Raw genomic sequence first — 22,063 nt, forward strand, 5'->3', positions numbered from 1 at the left:
AACCCCTATTCCAAAAAAGTTGAGACAGTATAAAAAATGCAAATACATTTTTGTGATTTGTAAATTATATTCACCTTTTGCTATATTGAAAGCACTACATCTACACATTATATGATGTTTTACCTTGTGAATTTCATTGTTTTTTTGAAAATGTACAGTAATTTCAAATCAGATGATTGCAACACGCTCCAAAAAAGTTCCAGACCCGGGCAATTTACTAATAACAATGACAAATTGAAATAACAAGGCAATGTGAAACAGGAAATGTTAAACAGGTTATGCAATCGTGTCATAGTATATAAAGAGCCTCCAAAAACAGCCTAGACCTTCAAGAGCAAGGATCGGTCGAGACAAGTCAATTTGCCAACAGATGCTTCAGCAAATAATCCAGCACTTTGAGAACTATGTTTTCCAAAGACAAATTGGAAGGATTTGGGACATTTCACCCTCTACAGTGCACAATATAGTTAAAAGATTCAATGAATCTGGTCAAATCTCGGTGCGTGAAGAGCAAGACAAAAACCACTTCTGAATGTGTGTGATCTCCGATCCCTCAGATATCACTGTCTTAAAAAAACATAATTCATTTGTAATGGATATCATGAACATGGGCTTGGGATTACTTTAGTAAACCTTTGTTAGTCAACACCATTCATCGCTGTATCCACAGATGCAAGTTAAGACTTTACTATGCAAAGCAGAAGCACTACATCAACACTGTCCAGAAGCTCTGCCAACTTCTCTGGGCTCGGTCTCATCTTAGATGGAGAGTAGAACAGTGGAACCGTGTTTTTTGGTCCGACGAGTCCACATTTCAAATACTTTTTGAAAAACACAGCCGTCATGTTCTCAGGCCAAAGAGGAAATGGACCATCCAAGCTGTTATCAGCATTAGGTCCAAAAGCCAGTGCCTGTATGGGACAGGGGTGTGTCATGGCATGGGTAACTCGCATATCTGTGAGGGCACCATTAATGCAGACAGATATATAACAATTTTGGAGCAACATATACTGTCATTCAACACTGTCTTTTCCAGGGATTTCCCTGCATTTTCCAGCAGGACAACTTCAAACCACATACTGGCCAGATTACAAGTGCATGGCTGTGTAAGCAGAGAGTGTGGGTGCTAGATTGGCCTGCCTGCAGTCCTGACCATCTCCAATTGAGAATGTGTGGCGCATTATGAAGCCCACCATAATGGCAACGAAGACCCCGTAAAATTGTGCAGCCGAAGAACTGCATAATGGATGAATGGGTGAAAATTCCACTTTCTAAACTAAACAAACTTGTGTCTTCAGTGCACAAATGCTTAATAAGTGTTATTAGAAGAAATTGTGATGTTTCACAGTGGTAAACACTCGACTGTCCCAAGTTTTTTGGAGCGTTGCAATCATCTGATTTGAAATTACTGTACATTTTCAAAAAACAAGGTGAAACATAATATAATGTGTAGTTGTAGTGCTTTCAATACAGCAAAGGGTGAATATAATTTACAAATCACTAATTTTTGTTTTTATTAGCATTTTTCATACTGTCCCAACTTTTTCGGAATTGGGGTTGTACATACATACACACATACCTATTACATTATAACATATTTTTTCCAAGCTTTTTTTATTCTGCCACTGCATTGTTTACTGACCTGTATTTAAATTGTGGGTTTACCATAAGAGAAAATCCCCTACGGGCATTTGTGTGAGTGGGTGTGTGTGTGTGTGTGTGTGTGTGACTACTCTTTGTTCCAAGCATCATGAGCAGCAGGAGGGGTAGAGAGCGAGAGAGAAGAGTAATGCTATGAGTCATTCAGTGTTGGGGAGGGAGAGAGAGAGAGAGAGAGAGAGAGAGAGAGAGAGAGAGAGAGAGAGAGAGCGAGAGGGTGGGAGAATACTTGAGTATTTCATATAAAGTGGTGGGAGCAGCAGCGAGACGCCATATGCCATATGGGCAAAACTGACTTCCCAATCATGGCTGGGCTTGACAGACTTGTGGATGGAAGCCCCCCTCTCCTCCAGAATGCACTTGGATATGTGTGTGAGGGGAGAAAAAGAGAATGTTAGCCTGTTTATATGAATGCGTGCAGGCATGAATGAGAGACAGAGATGGAGAAAAAGGGATTAGGTCGGTGGGTGGGTGGGTGAGTGAGTGGGTAACTCAGTGATCTGAATCCATTGGACTTTGTCAGGACCTCAGTAACAGCTGGTGAGTTGGGCAGCACAGGGAAGCAGGCTTGGTGGGAGACAAACATGGGGGGAGGTGAGGGGGTTAAAAGGGAAGGAGAGAGAGAACAGTGGGCCAGAGTGAAAATGGGATTCAAGACCCTGAATTCCTCTCTACCCAGACATTCTCATCTACCACCATCTAAAGCCTCTCTCAAAAACTACTTTCACACAGTCAGTTTTTGGGATAACCGTAGTCTCGAAAAATATTAAAGGTGGCAACTTCCGTTACACCTGGAAGGCACTATTGTTGAGACATTATTTAATAAATGAGTACAATGAGGATCAACTTTAAGCATCAAATCTAAATTACCATATTTATAAAGTCGTACCTGCTCAAAATCGTGTCGCTGTGAGAAAAACAAAACAAAAAACAGATAAGTCAAACCATGTATAAGTCGCACTGATAGCCTAACAGACATTGGAATTGACATTAGGAAACAGGAGTCGCCCACTTCCCTTCTGCAGCTCAGCATGTCAAGCCGCTCTGTGAAGATCACCTTAAGATATAAGCATCATATCACACTGTATTTCAGCTCATTTTAATTAGGAGCATCTGCTTTAAGCAATTGTTTTCCATATTTTGTTTCATGAAAAAAAAAAAAAAAGTGACAGTTAATACACATCTGTTTATAATGTAACTCTTTGCTTGCACATACAAAACACTAATTTTAATCTGTAAGTGAAACAGTATGGTTTTTGTATTCTACTAATACAAGTTAATGACTGTCGATCAAGGAGATTTCTGAAATTTGCAACATTATTTGCTATACACTAAATGTCCGGTTTTACTTGAGGTGTGATGAAATGTCTTTTTTCCCTTTTTTGCAGATATGAACAGCGATCCTAGAGTAATCCTGTTTGTTAGCACAACATTTTTGTCATTCTGCATATTATACATAACTGTATAAAAATATATACATGCTACCACTTTCTATTATTATTCAACGCCAGTCTATAATTATTGTGGTATCGTTCATTTCAAATTTATCTACCCATAAACGTCACATAAAAAGCAATCTGTGGTGGGTTATTTTACATGTCAGTCATATGGCCTCTTCTTGTTTAATTAAGCAGACCTTGGCTAAAATAAGACATTAATGAGGCATGTGATTGGCAAAGGACAAAAAAGCAGGAAAACGTTCTTAGAAAAGACTTTGCAATTAGATATTTTGCTAGTACGAGATGACATTTTCTGCGCACGATGCGAGTGAAAGAGGAAAGCAGCATGCAAGTGCTGAAACAGCAGTTGTGCTATCCAAGGGAAGGTTGAATTTATTTATGAACTTATTTGGGTGAAATGTGCTTATTGAGAATGCACAGAACATCAGCTATTAAGCCCTGATAAGTTAACACCACCCCCCCAATCCCTTTATTTTTTTACGGATTTATTCAATTAATGTGGGGTCACATTTTTAGGTCAGAAAAAACTGAATTCTGGATTAATCCGGGAGAATCACATCCCTGATAAACGAGGAAGTAAGCTATTTTGTCAAATTTGACTCAACCTTGACTAGTGATTTCAATATAATGTGTGGATCTTGCACTTTAATAAGAAACTAATTTAAACACACACTGAGATATGGAGAGATGGGTCATACCACAATGAGACATCTACAGTTGAAGTCAGAAGTTTACATACACTAAGGTTGAAGTCATTAAAACTCATTTTTTAACCACTCCACAGATATCATATTAGCAAAAACTATAGTTTTGGCAAGTCATTTAGGACATATACTTTGTGCATGACATGAGTAATTTTTCCAATAATTGTTTACAGACAGATTAATTCAGAAGTCAGAAGTTTACATTTACTAAGTTAACTGTGCCTTTAAGCAGCTTGGAAAATTCCAGAAAATGATGTCAAGCCTTTAGACAATTAGCCAATTAGCTTCTGATAGGAGGTGTACTGAGTTGGAGGTGTACCTGTGGATGTATTTTAAGGCCTACCTTCAAACTCAGTGCCTCTTTGCTTGACATAATGGGAAAATCAAAAGAAATCAGCCAAGACCTCAGAAAACAAATTGTGGACAAGTCTGGTTCATACTTGGGAGCAATTTCCAAACGCCTGAAGTTACCACGTTCATCTGTACAAACAATAGTATGCAAGTATAAACACCATGGGACCACGCAACCATCATACCGCTCAGAAAGAAGACACATTCTGTCTCCTAGAGAAACGTGCAAATCAATCCCAGAACAACAGCAAAGGACCTTGTGAAGATGCTGGAGGAAACAGGTAGACAAATATCTATAGCCACGGTAAAACGAGTCCTATATAGTTATGTTTGGAGGAAAAAGGATGAGGCTTGCAAGCCGAAGAACACAATCCCAGCCGTGAATCATGGGGGTGGCAGCATTATGTTGTGGGGTGCTTTGTTGCCAGAGGGACTGGTGCACTTCATAAAATAGATGGCATCATGAGGAAGGAAAATTATGTGGATATATTGAAGCAACATCTTAAGACATCAGCCATGAAGTTAAAGCTTGGTCGCACATGGGTCTTCCAAATGGACAACGACCCCAAGCATACCTCCAAAGTTGTGGCAAAATGGCTTAGGGACATCAAAGTCAAGGTACTGGAGTTGCCATCACAAAGCCCTGACCTCAATCTGATGGAACACTTGTTGGTAGAACTGAAAAAGCGTGTGCAAGCAAGGAGGCCTACAAACCTGACTCAGTTACACCAGTTCTGTCTGGAGGAATGGGCCAAAATTCCAGCAAATTATTGTGAGAAGCTTGTGGAAGGCTGCCCAAAATGTTCTGACCCAAGTACAAACAATTTAAAGGCAATGCTACCAAATACTATCAAAGTGTATGTAAACTTCTGACCCACTGGGAATGTGATGAAAGAAATAAAAGCTGTAATAAATAATTCTCTCTACTATTATCCTGACATTTCACATTCTTAAAATAAAGTAGTGATCCTAACTGACTTAAGACAGGGAATGTTTTCTACGATTAAATGTCAGGAATTGTGAAAAACTGAGTTTAAATGTATGTATTAAGGTGTATGTAAACTTCTGACTTCCAACTGTAAATGAATGCATTCATAATCGTCCCCATTCAAGATAACCCAACAGCAGGCACTTGCATTGTGGTTTATATGAGACCACACCTCCAACCTACCTTCAAATATCCTCCCACTATTACAAGCGCTGAAAGCGGAGTCTTGCATGACTGATGGCCAGCAGGAACAGATTATGGCTATTGATTGGTGCCTTGAGATGGATGAGCCAGGTGGAGAAAGGGAGCAAACAGGGGAGGAAGCAGGTTAACTCCATCGATTCTAGGTCAGCAGGGAAGGCAGCAAAAGAGACTGAAGGTCAGTAAATCACTGTCTCACCTCTTAAAGGCCATTGCCCTGCCATCAGAAACACTATGGACTAAAGCATCTCCCCCTGATACTGCCAACAAGAGTCAAAGAGGCAGTTCATGACACACTGACCTTAGGCCAAGTAAGGGATAAATAAGTTAAGCCAGCTGCCAACTTACCAACTCTAAACAACGGGATAACTGTCACACCCACCATTTAGAAATTGAAGAGGGTTGATCAATTGCATCTCTAGACTTTCTCACTAATTTCCCACCTATTCCTTGTCGCATATTGCAATGCCAAATTTTGGCAGCAAATCAACGTGAAGCTTGCTAAAATCACAGTAGCATCAATATAAACAATCACTATGGACAACAATAAAGCTTTAGCCTTTGTGCTGTGTGCCTTTGCTTTTGCAGAGGAAAAGACAAAGCAGAAAAGCTTGGACCAGACCACATTTGTTGGTTTGTGGACATGAAAAGGGGTTTACTGGTCACTGCCAAAGCCACAAGAGTCCTCCACTGACAGCCACCACGAAATAGAGTTCCACTGAGAAAATATTTTGTTGCTACTAGAGGCTCTAAAGAGAGGTTGGTATGGCCACTAACATTAATGGCAGATGGCAAAGAATTTTAGTTGGTCTTTCAATGTCCACTGACAAACATGTTTGTGCGCACCAATTTCCTTGTTTTTTGGGAACAAAAATGAAAATAAGGCTAACACCATGTCTATACCGAACATGAGCGGTGCGATGCATTGCGCCAATACCATATCGCTCCCACTGTAATCAATGATGCTGTATTCACTGGATGCGACCGTGTTGACGCACCGACAGTTTATGGACACCCTGTTCTATTTCTGACACAATGCATGCACTTGGTGCTATAGCTCACAGGTGAGTCACGGTTCCCCCCCTTTTTGACCAATGAATTTCCATGACCTTTCCAGACATTTGTGACAACTGCATAAAGATTTTTCAAAATCATTTTTGATTCAGACAGATTTGTTAATGAATCATTTAGGCTGGCTGCTGACTAATTCATTGAAAGAACTGAAACGAAAGAACAATTCACTGACAATTCAGACATCACTATGGCTAGTGAGCTAGTGAGTACTCGACACAAGAGCAATATCTAGCTCATTAAATATTTTAGAGCTGTGAAAAACCAGAAAAATATATGTTCACTATAGAAATTTCCATGACTTTTGAGATTTTATCTATGACTTTTTCAAACCTGGAAAACATCATGGTTACTTGTGTAACCTTCGTTCCCTGATGGAGGGAACGAGACATTGTGTCGATGTAGTGACACTAGGGGTCACATTTGGGAGCCCGAGACACCTCTGGTCTTTGATAAAAGGCCAATGAAAATTGGCGAGTGGTATTTGCATGCCACTCCCCCGGACATACGGTATAAAAGGAGCTGGTATGCAACCACTCATTCAGGTTTTATGCTGAGGATCTGATATGAGGTCCGGCCATTTCAGCGGGTAGTTCAGCATTGTGGCAGGAGGGACACAACGTCTCGTTCCCTGATGAGGTTACACAAGTAACCATGACGTTCCCTATCTGTCACTCACTCGACATTGTGTCGATGCAGTGACAAAAGGGGTCCCTATACGAAACGCCACAATTGGCTGAACTGTGTTACGTGAACTGGCGGTGTGTGGTGGGCAGACTACTGTGTGCCTCATAGCCAGCACACCAGGTCAACACGTAACCTCCCCCAACATAGTTATGAGTGTCGAACGGCCCTTTGGGGACAAGTCGACTACTCAAGAGATAGAGACAGGCTTAACCCAGTCGTGGCCTCTTTTTCCCTTCTCTTTTTCCACTCCCTAAAAAAGAAGGGGGATTATCTGACTGGGCCGCCAGGTCTAGACGGGGGGTGTCCCTCCCAAGGGGAAGACACCGCGGAGACCACACCTCGCTCAAAGAGAGGGGGGGATATTTAAGTGGAAGAATACGTCACATGGTCTTTCCAACCATGTGGAGAGTCTTCAAGGTAGATCCTACCCAACGGGGGAGGAGTTACTACAAATATGGAGACTGGGGCAGAGGGGCTCTGCCCAAGGAAGACGCAGTTTGCCAATAGGGAAACGAATTAGCGGAAGATATATATCGCATGGGATTAGCCTTACAGGGAACCGCCACATGCGGAGCACCTACCCCAGAACAGGACTCTTAGTCAGCACGTGTACTGGGCCCACAGCGAGTCTCTCCAAAAACTCGACTGCCACAGGGCTCGGAGGAAGTCAACCAGGGAACAAAGTTTGTGAACACTACTGGGAATTAATGGCACACATCTTCATCTCAAAGGGAGGTGGAAGGCGCTATGTGCAAGCGATACACCCGGCCAACTATCCCGGGCTTATCCGCTTGTATTGCGTGCCACTACCTGAAACGAAACCGTTTCCACCCGGAGGTTGTAGAACCTTGAAAGGTGTTGGGTGTTGCCCAGCCTGCTGCTCTGCAAATGTCTGTTAGAGAGGCACCCCTGGCCAGGGCCCAGGCAACTGCCACACCCCTGGTAGAATGGGCTCGTAGCCCTACCAGGGGCGGCATGTCCTGGGCGTGATATGCCATAGTTATGGCATCAATGAGCCAGTGGGTGATCCTCTGCTTGGAGACAGCACTTCCTTTCCGCTGTGCACCAAAGCAGACAAAGAGCTGCTCAGAGATCCTAAAGGTCTGCGTGCGATCCAAATAGATGCGTAAAGCGCGCACCGGACACAGCAACAACAGGGCTGGGTCTGCCTCCTCCTGGGGCAGCTCTTGTAGGTTCACCACCTGGTCCCTAAAAGGGGTGGTGGGAACCTTGGGCACATAGCCCGGTCGGGGTCTCAGGATCACGTGAGAGTAAACCGGACCGAACTCCAGGCACGTTTCGCTGACAGAGAATGCTTGCAGGTCTCCTACCCTCTTGATGGAAGTGAGCGCAGTCAGGAGGGCAGTCTACAAGGAGAGTGCCTTAAGCTCGGCTGACTGCAAAGGCTCAAAGGGGGCTCTCTGTAGACCCTGAAGAACTACAGAGAGGTCCCATGAGGGAACGAGGCGCGGTCTGGAGGGATTCAGCCTCCTGGCGCCTCTTAGGATCCTGATGATCAGGTTGTGCTTCCCTAAGGACTTACCGTCGACTGCGTCATGGTGTGCTGCTATGGCAGCAATGTACACCTTCAAGGTGGAAGGGGACAGCCTCCCTTCCAACCTCTCCTGCAGGAAGGAAAGCACTGATCCGACTGCGCATCTCTGGGGTCTTCCTGTCGGGAAGAACACCACTTAGTGAACAGACGCCACTTAAAGGCATACAGGCGCCTCGTAGAGGGGGCCCTAGCCTGAGTGATCGTGTCTACCACCACAGCCGTGTTGTCTGTCTGAACTAACACGTGCTTGCCCTGGATCAACAGCCGAAACCTCCACAGGGCGAGCAGAATTGCCAACAACTCGAGGCAGTTGATGTGCCAATGCAGTCGCGGGCCTGTCCACAGGCCGGCGGCTGCGTGCCTGTTGCAAACAGCGCCCCAACCTGTTTTGGAGGCGTCTGTCCTTACCACGACACGCCTGGAGACCAGTTCTAGAGGAATTCCTGCCCATAGAAACGAGAGGTCAATCCAAGGGCTGAAAAGATGGAGACAGACCGGCGTGATGACCACGTGATGTGTCCCGTGGTGCCATGCCCATCTCGGGACTCGAGTCTGAAGCCATTGCTGAAGCGGTCTCATATGCATCAACCCGAGCGGGGTGGCTACCGCCGAGGATGCCATATGCCACAGGAGCCTCTGAAAAAGTTTCAGTGGAACTGCTGTTTTCTGTTTGAATGCCTTCAAACAGGCCAGCACTGATAGGGGCTGTAAAACCCCTTCTTCATCTCGGCTGGAGGGACAGGTTTTACCGCACCCTTCCATAGGAGGGTAGCGATCTCCGTGCGCAAGGTAGCAGCGTTTTCGCTCTTGGCCAAGGTGAAGTGAATACCGCTGAACCTGGGCGGGCGTCTGGCGAACCGAGTCGGACGGTCCGGATCAGCCATCGCGACGGATAGGAAAGCGCAAGCCACACATCCAAGTTCCGCGCAAGGGGGACCAAGAGGACAACGGCATCAGACGTACCAGCAGGTGGGGCCTCGCGGCGAGGCGGAGCTCGAGGTGCCACGCCACGTTGTGGCCATGCTGAGTCTAGGGACATCGAAGCACTTACCTGGCTCCTTGTGACCACCCCTGGAACAGCCTGGGACAGGGGAGGAAGAGGCCTGTCCTCGTAACCCGTGGAGACTGCCACATCGGGGGCAGCTGTGTGCCACAGCTGGGCACTCAGGGGCGGAGAGACCGCTGCTGGAGCGCCAATCCTGCAAGGAAAAACCCGTGGACAGTAGTCGTGATGATGACCGTGCACACTGGGTATGTGACCCAGGGAGGAAGGAAACCACTCTTTTGCTGAACTGTTGGGTATCGCAGCCACTTGGGCATGCGGCGAAATCAAACAAAAAGGCAACAAAAGATTTTCCACCCGGCCCTCCACCGGGGGATGGAGTGGTCTTCTTACCAGCTCCAGGTGAGTGGGTTCCTACGTTCTTGGGTCGCCCGTCTCAGAGGTGCTTTGACAACCTCCGTGGGTTCTTAGGCGCTGACTGTGAGATGGATGGCCTCTGCTTCCTGCGGTGGGCTCCACGCCGGGGCCGGGCTGAAGGGGCGTGCCATTGGCGACAAGCAGACGGGGTGTGGGATCTTGAGCCACGCCGGGCAGGATGTGCCGGATACGAAAGCAAGCCGCGACCGCAACATTGTCATGGTCATGCTCTAGCAATGAGAACATGAACCATCCACAAATGCTGCCTCCGTGTGGGTCGCGCCCAGACACGAAAGACAGTGATCATGGCCATCCGAAGTTGAGAGTTAACGACCGCAACCAGGAATAACACACAATCGGAAAGGCGTCTTTAAAAAGACGCGTCTTTAAAAAGACATTCTGTGTGTGCCGCTCTTTTAGAGAAATATACTCTTTTAGAGGAAAAGCTCTTTCAGAAAATATACTCTCTTTGTTTTCTGCCGAAGCGCCCAGGGGCGTTCTCTGCAGTGCACCAGTGCAGAGGAGGGAGAAGCCGCTGAAATGCGCCATCAGTTCCAGCAGAGGTGAATGAACAGTAGAATTCAGCTCAGTGAGCATGACCATTCGGCTCCAAAAAGAAAATCTGAATGAGTGGTTGCATACCATCTCCTTATATACCCGTATGTCCGGGGGAGTGGCATGCAAATACCACTCGCCAATTTTCATTGGCCTTTTATCAAAGACCAGAGGTGTTTGGGGCTCCCAAGAGTGACCCCTAGTGTCACTACATCGACACAACATCGAGTGAGTGACAGATAGGGAACACAATTTTAAAATTCCCTGATATTTCCAGTTGTTCATGACAGTGGGAACACTGCTGATTGTCCGTGCACATCATCTTTTTAGAATGTTCACTTCCAGGCAACCAGTGAAGACAGCCTCTAGCGAGGTGACAGGATGAAACGCAACATAGGTTGCATCCAGTGTAGACGGTGTAAAAACCAATAATCGGTGGAAAATCAGCTAGTGGGTTGCTAGCTTTAAAGAACCTCAAAAGAGATCCCTTGTCAACAAGAATAAAAGCACAAAGGAACAAAACACTCTTGCATCAGCTAAAGATGAATTTTCACAGGAATTTTTAAAGGTATCAGCAGGACTGGGGACTCTCCATTCAAAAAGCTCCTGCAAAAAGCCCTCTGAGCCGGGCAGGACAGTAATCCATAGATTAGGTCAGAACACACCTGCATACACGCACACAAATGCAGACAATAGAGCGCAGGGGTGCATGACAGTGCAGGGCACAGGGGTGGATTGCAGTGCCCCATGCCAAGCGCTGGTGGTCATTTCACCAAAACCCATCCAATTAGAGTGATGGTGCAGACTGCTGGAGGCCCCTCCATATCTGCAGCAGGGCCAGAGAGAGACACCTGCTTTTATCAGTCTGTGCAGGGGAGCAGGAGGACTCTCTTTGAAGAAATATTCAACTAATTACATTGGAGCACAGAGCACAACAAGGAGGAAGATTGCAGGGGCCCTGACCATTGTGAGGCAGAAAACTCCCGAAGATTTCATCTCCCCACAAAAACAGATGCCTTTCAGATGGAGAGGCAAGGTCATTGTTCTGACCCTAAAAGGAGAGAGAGAAAGAGAGAGAGACAGAGAGAGAGACAGAAAGAAAGAAATTAAAAGAAAGAAGGATGGACAGACAGACAGACAAGGCAGACAGACAGATAGGTTATATAAAAAGGTTTTTGCTCTTCTTCAAGAATGACCAAAGTGATGTTGATGAGTTTGCAGATTGGTGCATGAAATTTTCTTTTTGAAAGAGCAACACCTAGGCTTTATTCAAGCGGTCACACCACAAAAAGAAACTTGATTCTGAAAAATTACCTATACACAATGTACCTTCTAGCCTAAAGTCAATAATGCATATGCCTTGATAAATTGAATATAATTTAAATGGAAAACTATGTGGAGTGACAAAATTTTTAGCATCCTCAAGAGTTGTAGATGGGCGTCGCTGATGTACACTGAGCAGTGGTGCTGGTGTGCGTACATTCACAGAAAACAATGGTTTCGAAATTTAAGATGCTGCGTGCCATCCACCAGACGCGTCTGGTGTGCTACCCTCTTAAGGCTATGTTCACACCGCTGTTGGATAAGGCCCAAATGTGATTTTTTCTCTCACATGTGATGCAGATCTGTGTTTTGGATGACAGTGTAAACAGCAAAAAATCACACTGAAACTGACATTTTCAATTATGATCTGGGCTACCCATGTGGAAATAAACTTCAGTGTGAACAGTCAGGTTGGAATTCATGGGGTTTTTAATGCAACATTCATCATAATTGGTCGGCTTAGTGCAGTTGAAGAAATGCACTGACATACAGGTGCATCTCAATAAATTAGAATGTCGTGGAAAAGTTCATATATTTCAGTAATTCAACTCAAATTGTGAAACTCGTGTATTAAATAAATTCAATGCACACAGACTGAAGTAGTTTAAGTCTTTGGTTCTTTTAATTGTGATGATTTTGGCTCACATTTAACAAAAACCCACCAATTCACTATCTCAAAAAATTAGAATATGGTGACATGCCAATCAGCTAATCAACTCAAAACACCTGCAAAGGTTTCCTGAGCCTTCAAAATGGTCTCTCAGTTTGGTTCACTAGGCTACACAATCATGGGGAAGACTGCTGATCTGACAGTTGTCCAGAAGACAATCATTGACACCTTTCACAAGGAGGGTAAGCCACAAACATTCATTGCCAAAGAAGCTGGCTGTTCACAGAGTGCTGTATCCAAGCATGTTAACAAAGTTGAGTGGATGGAAAAATTGTGGAAGAAAAAGATGCACAACCAACCAAGAGAACCACTGCCTTATGAGGACTGTCAAGCAAAATCGATTTAAGAATTTGGGTGAACTTCACAAGGAATGGACTGAGGCTGGGGTCAAGGCATCAAGAGCCACCACACACAGACGTGTCAAGGAATTTGGCTACAGTTGTCGTATTCCTCTTGTTAAGCCACTCCTGAACCACAGACAACGTCAGAGGCGTCTTACCTGGGCTAAGGAGAAGAAGAACTGGACTGTTGGCCAGTGGTCCAAAGTCCTCTTTTCAGATGAGAGCAAGTTTTGTATTTCATTTGGAAACCAAGGTCCTAGAGTCTGGAGGAAGGATGGAGAAGCTCATAGCCCAAGTTGCTTGAAGTCCAGTGTTAAGTGTCCACAGTCTGTGATGGTTTGGGGTGCAATGTCATCTGCTGGTGTTGGTCCATTGTGTTTTTTGAAAAGCAAAGTCACTGCACCCGTTTACCAAGAAATTTTGGAGCACTTCATGCTTCCTTCTGCTGACCAGCTTTTTAAAGATGCTGCTTTCATTTTCCAGCAGGATTTGGCACCTGCCCACACTGCCAAAAGCACCAAAAGTTGGTTAAATGACCATGGTGTTGGTGTGCTTGACTGGCCAGCAAACTCACCAGACCTGAACCCCATAGAGAATCTATGGGGTATTGTCAAGAGGAAAATGAGAAACAAGAGACCAAAAAATGCAGATGAGCTGAAGGCCACTGTCAAAGAAACCTGGGCTTCCACACCACCTCAGCAGTGCCATAAACTGATCACCTCCATGCCACGCCGAATTGAGGCAGTAATTAAAGCAAAAGGAGCCCCTACCAAGTATTGAGTACATATACAGTAAATGAACATACTTTCCAGAAGGCCAACAATTCACTAAAAATGTTTTTTTTATTGGTCTTATGATGTATTCTAATTTTTTGAGATAGTGAATTGGTGGGTTTTTGTTAAATGTGAGCCAAAATCATCACAATTAAAAGAACCAAAGACTTAAACTACTTCAGTCTGTGTGCACTGAATTTATTTAATACACGAGTTTCACAATTTGAGTTGAATTACTGAAATAAATTAACTTTTCCACGACATTCTAATTTATTGAGATGCACCTGTATACAAAAATAGGCTATGTCATCCTTAACATCCTAGACACCCTAAAGTTCTTGAAGAAGATACTGTTAGTGAACTGACCTACTGTTCATTGCAGTCCCACCATTCCTGGCTCTAATAACACACCTAAACACTCTCCACCATTACTCCATAGAATGCCATTATTAAAATGTTGCTCCTTTTCCTCCTCCTCCCCCCCAGTAATTAATCAACGTGCAACCTGATGGCTACCTTTGATAAACATCATCTTTGTGAGCATTGCCTTCATTTGGTAAACTTAGGTGTAGTGTTTTATGCATGTGGGTCAGTTAGAGCATCGGCTGTTCAGCCCAGTGTCTGATTTGGGTCACACATGTAAACAATCTCACAAAACATTTGATACAAGTAGAAAATCAGAATTGGGTACTTTGGCTTGCAGTGTGAACTTAGCCTAAGAGTCTGAGAGAGAAATGGAAAGACAAACAGAGACAGAAAGACACACATACATAGTGAGGCAGAGAGAGAGAGAGGGGGGGGGGGGGTGCACTTTTGTATAAAGAGGTGACTGTCGAGCAGATGTTCTAATGACGGACAGATCAGAGACAGTGGTGTAGAAGTAGCAGCCAAAAACAGATCAATTATTCATAGAGACAGATCAAGTCATTGCAGGAAGCTGTGAAAGCCCAATATCCTTAATGGCTTTTCACACCCTATTCACAAGAGACAATTAACAGTCACACATACTGAGACATAATAATGATCACACTGATGCAATATCACTCCAAAAAGAGAAAAAAAAGAACTTAAAAATCAGGCATGATGCAGCATAGCTTCTCTGAATCTGTTCCATGTGACACTACAGGTGTTACTTATTACACGGCTTTTTGGAATACTTGATACTGATAGGTCAATCGCAGCATTCTGCATTCAAATATTTTTTGTATAATGACCGCTAAACCGTCTTACTTACCGATGTCCTACATAGCTGTGCTAGTTTCATGTCTCTTGTTTCACCCCATTGTCTCCTTCAGTTCACATAATAAAATAATTTCAACTCAACTAAATAATTTACATCCATTTCTTCCTTAACCCTAAAACAGGCAAGAGTGGAAAATGATTAGCAAAAAATAATTTCATGTCACTTTTTATATCATTTGGACATAAGTAACAGATATCCAAAGGAATTTTTGATATATTTGATATATTTAGGATTTTATGAGTTGTATCTCCCAGGATATGTTGCCCTATTAAGTCAAAGTCATCAATATGTCTGTTTTATTTGATGCAAAAGTCACTTTCTGACTACCCCTCTTATTTTAAAACATATCGTGTGTGTGTGTGTGTGTGTGTGTGTGTGTGAGAGAGAGAGAGAGAGAGAGAGAGAGAGACAGAGTATGTGTGTGAGTGTGTGAGAGAGTGCGTGTGTGTTTGTGTGTGTGAGAGAGAGAGTGTGTATGAGAGTGTTTGAGTGTGTGTGTGTACAGGTTTCACTATATTTGTGAGTGCCAAATTTTTGAAAATGTCCTCACTTATATAGTGAAACAAACCTGTGTGTGTGTTTATGTGTAAGTGTGTGTGAGTGAGAGTGTGTGTGTGTGTGTGTGTGTGTGTGTGTAACAAAACTGAGAAAAGTTTAGCTTTAAGTTTGCATGTATGACATGTGTAATAAATGTGTATGTGTAATATTGTGGTTAACCCTTTTTCTTCTCTTAATCTGGCAAGATATCTCAGCGGATACGCACACTTTCAAATGTGCTAAATAACAGCATGAACAACATATGACTTAATTTTCTTCTTCTGCATCTTAAGACAATGTCCACAATTAATATTATCAGTTTTATTGTTTATTTTTTTCTGAAGTAAGATTAGTATATAATTAATTATCACAAAGTCAGCATGTCCTGCATCATGGGTGGCCATGTTGGATTTAGGTCAGTCTGACTTAACGAACATAGAAAATTTGAACCAAGTCATGTGACTCACATACTCAAAACAGACCCAACTATGATAAATGATAAGAAGATTGGATGAGAAACTCTTTCTCATACCCCCTATAAGACACTAAAGAGTACGTATCTTGTGGTGAGCCTTGCTTGTTTTAGGGTTAAGTAGCTGTGTTATAAGCAGAATAATGTACAGTCATCTGGTCAATTACTGCACAATAAACCCCTTCATGATGATACAAGATCCGATTGCCTTGTTGTGGTTTATTTTAACATTTTGACCTGACTGTACTTTATTGCTTACTTATGCCAATGCAATGTTGCGGCATGCCTATAAAGTAGCTTCAGATTTGTTGATGCATTACAGTTCATATCACTTGGCCACATTCTTTCCGGACACTTCAGAACAAGTAATAGTAGCATGGTCTGAAATTAACACACGTATATGTGATCGTGATGGCATTTCAACTTGAGGTGTGCATAAATTTCAAATAATTAAATGGTCCAGAGAATTATTATGTGTGTCTCAGTCCGCTCTGCCATTTCTAGGGGTGTCCCAATGTCAAAATCGTTCCATTGTAATGAAAAGTTCCTAAAAATTACAAGAATGCACATGTTGTCTTATGTCTTTAGTCCCTCAAGTCGTCAAAAAATGGAGGAAGAGTGCATATTTCATAATAGAACTTTAACAGCTACAACAAAGATTCAAGAAAAACCAAACAAATGATACCAGAAGGATAACGGTTGTGTTATACTGCGATGTTGTTGATAAATAGTAGCTATGTTTTAATGTGCACCGTCAGTGTCCCAATGTTTAGTGAAATGAGGCACACCCAGTGTGTGTTCTACCAACAACTTGAGCTCAAAAAACTCACAGGTAGCATGTGGTGATCTTACCACTGACTAGTCACTATCTCTAAAGCTAAAAGGATACAAACTCTGGTAGAGTGGCAGTCGAGACTTCACAGCTCTGCTGGAGTTAATGCATGTGGCCCGCACCAGACTGGGCAACAGTGTTCCAGTGACTATCGCCCCATCAAACAGAGGTCCAAAGAAAGGAACCTGGTTGAGACAGAAGGCAAAAGAGAGCAAACACTGAAGAGTGGGAAATGGACACAGCATTATCAGTGAAGTTGACTTCTATATCAAATCCAACTTCGATTTGCATAAAGTCTCTTGGATGCTGTGTAGACCAAAAAAAATAAAAAATAAAAAAAATAAATAAATCAATAAGCAAGAGAGCTCAAACCAGGACAAATGAATCTAGTCGATAGATCATGCAGCACTTCCATTTGTCAAGGCTTGGGTTTATCGAGTGGATAAAAGAGTTATTTGAGTGAAGCAGCAGAAAACAGTGACACAGCCGAGGGAATATTACTAATTGCAGCTGGTGACATGAAGCAGGAGTGTACATCTGACAGCGTCTGAATATTCCGGTCCGCTCAACACAGCAGTGCAGTTTCTTAGAGGTGACGTGTTTACAAGAAATTAGAAATTATGCGAGTTACGTTTCTCTGGGGATCTAGTGGCGGAAGCGGGAGGAGGATGATGAAAGGCAGCTTGACCGCAATGAGAGTGGCATGCCGACAGTGCGGTAATGGACTCTGAGCATTAGTGCTTTCAGAGACGAGACAGGAAGAGATACCATCCCTTCCAGCCACAATCCAAATCTCCAGACAATCAGCCAAACATTGCACATCCTGATGAAGATCTTAAGACGTCTCTGGAGAGGCTTTTCATAATATATGAAAATCTGGTAATTTAAGGTTGATGGCTGTGGTTTTTAATGTAACGTAATGTCATTTTCTTCATAATGGGGGACATACCTGGGGTTTCTTCATGATCTGAATGAAGAACATGTGGTTTTTCATTGGGTAGATTATGATGAGGACATCTCCAAAGTCAGTGGGGATGATTCCTCGTCTGTAATCCCGCGTGTGCTCCGACCACACTATGTGAACTTCATCGTTTCCCAAGTGACGAAGCTACAACCAACCAGAGGCAAAGCACATCAACAAATCTGACATGCAAACCAATAAAACATTCCGAACATTAGTCATTCTCCACACTGGAGAAATACAAGCAGAAATATATTTGTACAATACGTACACTACCGTTCAAAAGTTTGGGGTCACTTGCCTGAAATGTTTCTCATGATCTTAAAAACCTTTTGATCTGCTTAAATGTTTGAAATTAGTTTTGTAGACAAAAATATAATTGTGCCAACATATTAATTTATTTAATTACAAAACTACAATTTTATTTAAAAAAAAAAGTTTTTGAAATGGATGACTTGGACCGAATAATTAAGAAAAACAACCACTAAGTGCACTAAGTATAGATGGGAACTCCTTCAATACTGTTTAAAAACCAGGGTGATACCTCAAGAAGTTGGTTGAGAAAATGCCAAGAGTACATTTTTGCAAAATCTAGGCAAAGTGTGGCCACTTTGAAGATGCTAAAATATAACATAGTTTTGATTTAACATAGTTCACAACATAATTCCCATATTTCCATTTCTATTATTCCATAGTTTTGATGACTTTACTATTATTCTAAAATGTGAAAAAAATAAATAAATAAAAAAAAATAAAGAATGAGTAAGTGACCCTAAACTTTTGAACAATAGTGTACATATTGAGTGAACAGGAAAACAAATTCTAAGAAATGTACTAAAAGGATTATATGTATCAAAAGTACACCGATCAGCTACAACATTAAAACCACCTGTCTAATATTGTGTAGGTACCCCTCATGCTGCCAAAACAGCACCAACCCGCGTCTCAGAAAAGCCTGCTATTCTTCTCACCACAATTGTACAGAGCGGTTATCTGAGTTACCGTAGACTTTGTCAGTTTGAACCAGTCTGGCCATTCTCTATTGACCTCTCTCATCAACAAGGCATTTCCGTCCGCAGAACTGCCGTTCACTGGATGTTTTTTGTTTCTGGCACCATTCTGAGTAAATCATCCATGCAATTATCTAAGCCAATCGTGTGGCAGCAGTGCAGTGCATAAAATCATTCAGATACGGGTCAGGAGCTTCTTTTAATGTTCACATCAACCATCAGAATGGGAAAAAAATGTGATCTCAGTGATTTGGAGCGTGGCATGATTGTTGGTGCCAGATGGGCTGGTTTAAGTATTTCTGTAACTGCTGATCTCTTGGGATTTTCACACACAACAGTCTCTAGAATTTACTCTGAATGGCATCAAAAACAAAAAACATCCAGTGAGCGGCAGTTCTGTGGATGGAAATACCTTGTTTTTTGTGTGTGGATTTTCTCCCTTTTCTCCCCAATTTGGCATGCCCAATTACCAATGCACTCTAAGTCCTCGTGGTGGCGTAGTGACTCACCTCAATCAGGGTGGCGGAGGACGAATCTCAGTTGCCTCCGCGTCTGAGACCTTCAATCCATGCATCTTATCACGTGGCTTGTTGAGCGCGTTATCGCAGAGACCTAGCGCGTGTGTGGGCTCACGCTATTCTCCACGGCATCCACGCACAATGCACCACGCGCCCCACCGAGAGCGAGAACCACATTATAGCGACCATGATCAGGTTAACCCAACGTGACTCTATATACCCTAGCAACCAGGCCAATAGGTTGCTTAGGACCCCTGACTGGAGTCACCGGAAATGCCTTGTTGATGAGAGAGAATTCAACAGAGAATGGACAGACTGGTTCGAACTGACAAAGTCTACGGTAACTCCGATAACCGCTCTGTACAATTGTGGTGAGAAGAATATCATCTCAGAATGCTATTCTGAGATGCGGGTTGGTGCTGTTTTGGCAGCACGAGGGGGACCTACACAATATTAGGCAGGTGGTTTTAATGTTGTAGCTGATCGGTGTATCACTCAGCTGCAAAGTCATGTACTGTATATTTGCTTAGTTGTGAACAATAATTCCAGAAAGACAAAAAAACAAAACAACAACAACAGGATGTTTATTTTAGTCCATAACAACTCCTGAAATTATTTTAGGAATTTTCAATCTGAAGTCAAATGAGCTGGAGAAATTGGGTTTATTATGTTTCAATCATTTAAGCAAATTGACTTTAGCTAGAAAATTGCTTCAATTTTCATTTGACAAAAATATACATACATCTGTAGGAAATACTTTTTTTGGAAGCTTATTTTTGAGCTCCAAGCGTATGATTAATGTGTAGTGGCAATGTTAAACCACCAGTAATAGTTTGTTTAAAATTGTTTATAAGGAAATCTTTAGTGTTGGGTTCGAGTCCACCTTTATGAGTCTGAGTCAAGTTACAGTCTTTAACCAATCAAGTCAAAGTCCAAAGGGGCCGAGTCGGACTCAAGACCAGTCCATAACAGGGCAAGTCCGAGTCCGAGTGAACCTTCATGAATCTTAATGAAAATTGTAACTGTACACTTAACACTTAGCCATTATATGACTTTTGCATTTCATAATTACAGGGTTCCCACTCTTTTCAAGGCGCAATTTTCCAGGACATTTTATGTGCCCAACGGGTATAATATTGAAGGAAAAACACACGAGAGCTCATGATGTATATTGTGGTTATTGGATGCTTATTTTTTCTGAATACTGTATTCAAAAATTTTTAGACATCAAAAAGTTGTCTAAAAATGACAATATTACTATGCAGTAGTAATATATTGTTATCTTTTTCCCCCATTAACGCATCTATTTAAACCAAGCTTTTATTTTTCCGTTTGTGTGTTTTTGACGATAGTTTCTCACTTCCGGATTAGCAGTTTGCTATGTGGCCCAGTTTGATTATTAAACCTCATAAATGGAGTGGAATGATGGTGCTGTGGATGGCTGCCTCGGTGTGGAGCTCCTCAGTTCTTTTGTTGTTTTTGTTTGTTTGTCCTGTGTTTATTAATCTTTTTCCAGTCAGTTTTAATAGAGACGAACTGCTGAACATTCGACAGCATGTACCAGACAATCTTTTCCTGGTTTTTGAATATTCAGACGTTTTGCTAGACATTTTAGTTGGAGGTGCGGCTTTGTTGTTCAGGAGACGCAGGCGAGGGAGACGAGCCGGTGAGCTAGTCAAACTCCGTCTGTGCGGATTTCGAACAGCGCTGCCGAGTATTCACTTAGCGAATCTCCGCTCTCTTCCTAACAAAACAGACGAACTACATCTCACATGCACAAACAAGGACTTTTCAAACTCTGCTGCCTTGTGCTTCACAGAAACCTGGCTGAGTGAAGCCATTCCGGACAGCGCGTTACATCTTCCGGGCTTTCAGCTGTTCAGAGCAGATCGTATCACGGAGTTAACGGGGAAAACGAGAGACGGTGGAACATGCTTTTATATCAATGAAAGTTGGTGTACAGATGTAACAATGTTAAGGAGGATGTGCTGTCCTAATTTGGAAGCGCTCTTTATTAACTGTAAGCCTTTCTATTCGCCGTGGGAATTTTCCTCATTTATTCTGGTGAGTGTGTATATCGCACCAAACACATGTTTGAACACAGCGTTGCAACAGCTGACTGATCAGATCACAGACATGGAACAACAATACCCGGACTCAGTTATTATTATTCTTGGGGACTGTAACAAAGCAAATCTCACACGTGAACTGCCCAAATACAAACAGCACATCACATGCCCCACCAGAGACAGGAACATACAGGATCATTGTTACACAACAATAAAGGATGCATATCGCTCTGTCCCTTGAGCAGCTTTGGGACTCTCTGATCACTTTCTGGTTCATCGTCTTCCAACCTACAGGCATAAATTAAAATCAACCAAGCCAGTAGTAAGGACTGTAAAGAGATGGACCAATGAAGCAGAGCGGGACCTACAAGCCTGCTTCGATTGCACGGATTGGAGTGTTTTTGAGGCTGCAGCCACAGACCTGGACGAGCTCACAGATACTGTTACATCATATATCAGTTTCTGTGAGGATATGTGCATTCCTACTAGGACTTATTTAAAGTTCAACATTGACAAACCGTGGTTTACAGCAGAGCTCAGGCAGCTTCATCAGGCCAAAGAGGATGCTTACAGGGGTGGGGATAAAGTCTTGTACAATCTGGCCAGGAACACACTGAACAGGGATATCAGAGTGGCTAAAAGTAGATACTCTGAGAAGCAGAA

At 42.9% G+C, this 22,063-nt stretch overlaps 1 protein-coding gene across 5 annotated transcripts in view; it reads right to left on the reverse strand.

Moving 5' to 3' along the window:
• ralgapa2 (Ral GTPase activating protein catalytic subunit alpha 2) overlaps positions 1-22,063 on the reverse strand; it is a 288,715-nt gene that overhangs the window by 40,454 nt on the left and 226,198 nt on the right. For all 5 annotated transcript variants that reach the window (XM_051722406.1, XM_051722405.1, XM_051722403.1 and 2 more), the window contains 2 exons: positions 17,792-17,950; positions 16,900-17,027 (listed from right to left, as the gene is read on the reverse strand). In XM_051722406.1, the coding sequence (XP_051578366.1) occupies positions 16,900-17,027; positions 17,792-17,950 (287 nt within the window). The remainder of the gene's footprint in view (positions 1-16,899; positions 17,028-17,791; positions 17,951-22,063) is intronic.

The sequence above is a fragment of the Myxocyprinus asiaticus genome, chromosome 17 (assembly GCF_019703515.2).
Source record: "Myxocyprinus asiaticus isolate MX2 ecotype Aquarium Trade chromosome 17, UBuf_Myxa_2, whole genome shotgun sequence".
Lineage (NCBI taxonomy): Eukaryota > Metazoa > Chordata > Actinopteri > Cypriniformes > Catostomidae > Myxocyprinus > Myxocyprinus asiaticus.